Source organism: Rhincodon typus, chromosome 9, assembly GCF_021869965.1.
Source record: "Rhincodon typus isolate 14 chromosome 9, sRhiTyp1.1, whole genome shotgun sequence".
NCBI classification, from domain to species: domain Eukaryota; kingdom Metazoa; phylum Chordata; class Chondrichthyes; order Orectolobiformes; family Rhincodontidae; genus Rhincodon; species Rhincodon typus.
Window position 1 is genome coordinate 37097953 of NC_063340.1, and position 4846 is coordinate 37102798.

Here is a 4846-nt window from a genome sequence, read left to right on the forward strand (position 1 = left end):
GGGGAAAAAAATGTTGAGCAAACACGAATTGAATGGCAATGGCTCATGGGTCACAAAATGGATTTTGCAAACAAATTGCAGGGTGACATAACAGTAAACCTACTGTTTGGCTCACTAAATATACATCCAGGTGCTTGAGGCTTGTGAGAGTGTGGCTTTCCTGGAAGACCACAGGTTTCATTCCTTGCAACCATGTGGTGCCAAAACACTTTGCAGTGTATGTTTTTGCAGGGTCTGGGAATTCTTTAGCTTCACTAAAGAAGCTGGCATGGTCGATGTCAACTGTCTCTCGATTTGATGAAGCTATCTACCTGGCCGTGAGTTTCTGCCGCAGGTGTTCATGTGACTGAGTAGATCCATTCTCAACTTGTGTGATTTTGAGCACATAGGACAGGGACAGCCCACCTAGAATCCTATTGTACAGTAGACATTTTCATCCTTTCGTATTACTTATTGCAGATTCCATTGACAGTGGGTTACCTGAAGATACCAAGAACTGCAGATGTTGGAGTTAGAGTCAACACCATGTGCAGCTTGAGGAACACAGCAGGTCAGCATCAGAGGAAGTTCTGAAGAAGGGTCCCGATCCAAAACATCAACTTTCCTACTCCTCTGATGCTGCCTGACCTGAGTTCCTCCGGCTCCACACTGTTGACAGTGGGTTACATATTGTTTCTACACACAGTACTGGAGGATAGCTTGAGCAGTATTAACTACCACTATAGATTCAGGATTGAAGAGTTGTTGGAAATGTCCTTTCCAATGTTGACAGGTGGCTTTGTCATACTTAAGAAGAGATTCATCTTTCCTTGATTAAAGGGATCTTTGTGTACAGATGGCCCTTGTGGCTTCAAAAAGCCTTGGTTTTTTTTGTAGAGCTCCGACTGTCTTGAACTTCTCCTGTAAAGTACATCCATTTTATGCATTGCAGGTGACAATCAAACCATGGAAAGTGTCTATCTTTATCTGATGGAGTAGCTCTTACTTAAATTATTAGTCCCCTCGTACCTAGCGTGCACGATTTGCAGTGGATAATCTCTAATTATTTAGGGACTTGGAGGAATTTGTGATGAGCCAGCATCACTATGGTGTGGACTGGGAAAAGAGTGCAGCAAGCCAGCATTTCTATAAAATTTTAAAGAAAATGACTGCATACGTGGATATGTTAGTCAAAATATCCCAGAACTTAATGAATTCCAAGAGGGTTCAGCAGATTAAGAAACTGCCAAAGTGATGCCACTGTAAATTAGAATATACTGGCATTCTAAAGAGATTCACTAAGCTGATTCCTGGCGTAAAGAGTTTGACTTGTCTATTTAGCAGTTTTTGACTGGGCCTTTATTCCTGAGAGTTCAGAATAATCTTATTAAACCATACAGGATTCTTGAGGGGGTTTGACGGAGTTGATGTTGAGAAGACGTTTCTTTGAATTGAGGAACCTCGAACTAAGGGACGTGGTCACAGAATAAGGGGAGACTCATTTAAAATAGAGTTATGAAGGAATTTCTTCTCCAAGGATAGTGAATGTCTGGAATTATGTACCCAAGAGTTGTGGAGGATAGATCACTGAAAGTATTTAAACAGGAGACAGAGACTTTTTAAATATCGGACAGTTGACAGCTATGCTGAGCTCGCGCGAAAGAGAAGTTGAGGCCTTGATGAGCCTTGACCTTGTTGAATGGCAGAGGAGGCTTGAGATGTTGAACTGTCAATTCCTGCTTCTATTTCTTAGGTTCTTAATGTATTCTTTAACCTTTAAAGCTTGTGATTAGATTTGTTTCAAAAATGTAATTGATTAAATCAATTTTGTTCACCTCTGTAATTGAATGATTTTTGTCACAAGTTGCAAGTGAGTTTTGAAAACATACCCAATCTTGAAGCACGTGATGAGTATTATCAGTAGCCATTAAATCTAAAGGTTTCAAAAGGTATAATGCTCGTTTCAACAATTTGGATTTTTTTTCCTTAACTATGTAAGTATAGCAGTAGAATTTTCCTGCTTTGAATGTTTGAATGATGGAAAATATCATCGATGTTGCAGAGATTTTGTCGTTCCATACATTGTGCAATGAAGGTATTTTACACAATGAATTCGTATTCTTTAAGTGTAATAGCACAACTTTCAGATATATTTGATTTTCAGTGCATGTTTTCATGTTGTCTAGTCACAAAATTACTTTGTTCTTTGCAAATTATCTGTTCTGCAGTTTTCACCATCTTACTCGGGCATTTCTGAAGTGAATCAGCCGGCTGAACTACTGCCACAGTTTTCAACTATTGAATATGTTGTCCAGGTAATGTCAGGGGCATTCTCATGGCAGTCATATTACAATGGCCGTATTATTCTATTTGTTATATTAACTTGCAATTTATATAATTTGAATTCACAAGGTATTTTGAGTCTTATTGTGTAACTCCCAGTGCTTATATGATTTGCGTTAATGGTCTTTTTTAATGGGTACTGAACAGCGAGGTACTCCTGCCCCTCTCATCTTCCTGTATGTGGTGGATACTTGCCTGGAGGAAGATGATCTTCAGGCTCTGAAGGAATCATTGCAGATGTCCCTAAGTCTGCTCCCTTCCAACGCACTAGTTGGTCTGATTACGTTTGGTCGAATGGTACAGGTCCATGAATTGAACTGTGAAGGGATTTCCAAAAGCTATGTCTTCAGGGGAACAAAGGACCTGACTGCAAAGCAAATTCAGGTGAGCTTGAGTGGTTATTGCATAGTTCAAAGATTTCATTGAAATTACTTGAAGTAAATCTCTTCAAGATGTGGATATTTCAACTTCCAGGTTTTTCTGTTTTGCAACATTTTTTAAATAAATAAATGCATTTTTTTTGTAAGTTAAGGTTTTGTAATTTTCTTCTACTTCCAATCAAAGTTGTTAATTAATGCAGTAGTGCTGTATAGATTCTAGGACATTAATTCACAGTTCTTTTGTTGAAGCTAGCATTTGCAGAATCAGTACCTATTATCATTTCTGCTTCTATGGATGCTTCTAAACACCATTTTCATAAGGAAAGTATTTGCATCTTAAAAAGTAATTTGAACAATACAAGATGGAGTAATGCAATTTTAAAAGATTGCAGCAAATTTTATTTTTGTATTTTCCTTTGAATGGTTAATGTTGAGTTCAACTACACTCCTCTCGCTGTAAATCAATCTGAAGCACTCTTGTTAATACTGTCTCTACCAATGTTAATTCAGCTTCCTCACAGTTTGGGTCCAGAAACTTTTGGCTTTCATTACTTTTATGATAAAATAATTGCATTTTAAAAAATCATCTTTTACCCATTTCTTTGTTAAAACGTTATCCTAATAAGGTGTGTCCATGCTGATGAGGCATAGATCACTGCGTAATGTGGTGTTCACAGTCTTCAAACTACTAATATATTGTAACTTGCTATGGTGCAAAAGATTTGAGAGAGAATGTTGAATCTCCAGTATCTCCATAATGCCAAGCCACTTGAAATGTGGCTCGATTAGTTTCTTGTATTGAAGTGCAGATATTTAGTTTTTCACTTTATCTACTTCAAACAGGATATGTTGGGTCTGACAAAGCCATCTGCAGCAGTTCAAGGAAGGGCTCCTCAACCACAGGAGCATCCTGGCATATCCAGCAGGTACTATAGATGCAGGCAAATTATGGCTTCTTTTTTTCATGCAAATCTTAATTTTTTTATCATTTAAAGGAAAATATATTTTGAGAGAAAATTTTCCCCAAGTACTTTAGTTAATTGTCAAAATCAAAATGTTTCAACAATAAAGCTTCTGTTGCTTGTTAAAATATGTTGAATAATTAAGTAGCTATTTGTTAAAGTTCAAATGATAATCTCATATTGATGTTCATTCCTCCAAGAGCAATCTTTTATCAATCAGACATTTTAGAATCTGAATTTGACAGTTTGGTTTTCACATTTCATTTTAAAGTAGTATCATAGTAACGTATTTAATTCTCAAAAAATTCTTATCAAGGGTTCACTCCATTTTTACTTCTGACTAGATTTTATTGGAAAGCACACCATGTTTATTCTAAAGAATGGGAATAACAGTCTGTTTCTGCTACTTAACTTTATTGACATATCGTTTTTCTTTTTGATCTCTTCCTTCATTCTCAGTATCAGTTTATTCACTCTCGGTCATAAATTTTTTTTCAATCATCTCAAATGCTCTTGAATGAATACAAAATAAATAAAAATCTAAAGAATCAAGACCTCAGACTGTTATTATAAATTTGGTTAATTTCAGATAGTAAGATTTAAAATAAAACATCATCCAATTGTTTCCTTTAGCTTCTGATAATTCCTAACATTATTTACAAAGTTGAATACCTAGCTGCCTGGCACTGTTTTGATAGCTTTTACTTATTTAAGAATGCTTCAGCTAACAACACAGATGATATGTTGCTTTTCCTAAGGTTCTTGCAGCCAGTGCAGAAGATTGACATGAACTTGACAGACCTGCTTGGAGAACTCCAGAGAGACCCCTGGCCTGTACCTCAGGGAAAAAGACCCTTGCGATCTAGTGGTGTGGCCCTATCCATAGCAGTTGGTTTGCTGGAGGTAATAAGCTGTAGCTTTATGCTTATGTGATTATTTTGGGATGTTAAAGCATTAAAATAGACTGAACAAACAGAGATTTCTCCATTTCCCTAGTACTTTAATACTTGATATTTAGTTTATTTTTAAGGAATTTGTGAATTAATTTTCTCAGGACAGTACTCATGTTGGATAGCTTTCTGTTGGTATTTTAATTAAGGAGATATATTAGTAAACATTTCCTGAACCGGTGTAACAAAGTGTAGAGCTGGATGAACACAGCAGGCCAAGCAGCATCAGAGG

At 36.6% G+C, this 4846-nt stretch overlaps 1 protein-coding gene across 2 annotated transcripts in view; it reads left to right on the forward strand.

The window, feature by feature from the left end:
• The first annotated feature begins 1921 nt into the window (after positions 1–1921).
• The window catches only part of LOC109910901 (SEC23 homolog B, COPII coat complex component), a 48126-nt gene continuing 45201 nt past the window's right edge, over positions 1922–4846 (forward strand). Inside the window, exons 1-5 of one of the 2 annotated variants that reach the window (XM_048601518.1) lie at positions 1922–2074; positions 2208–2294; positions 2470–2706; positions 3546–3628; positions 4423–4567. In XM_048601518.1, coding sequence (XP_048457475.1) covers positions 2033–2074; positions 2208–2294; positions 2470–2706; positions 3546–3628; positions 4423–4567 — 594 coding nt within the window. In that variant the 5' untranslated portion in view covers positions 1922–2032. The remainder of the gene's footprint in view (positions 2075–2207; positions 2295–2469; positions 2707–3545; positions 3629–4422; positions 4568–4846) is intronic. The other variant, XM_048601516.1, reaches the window with a different exon arrangement.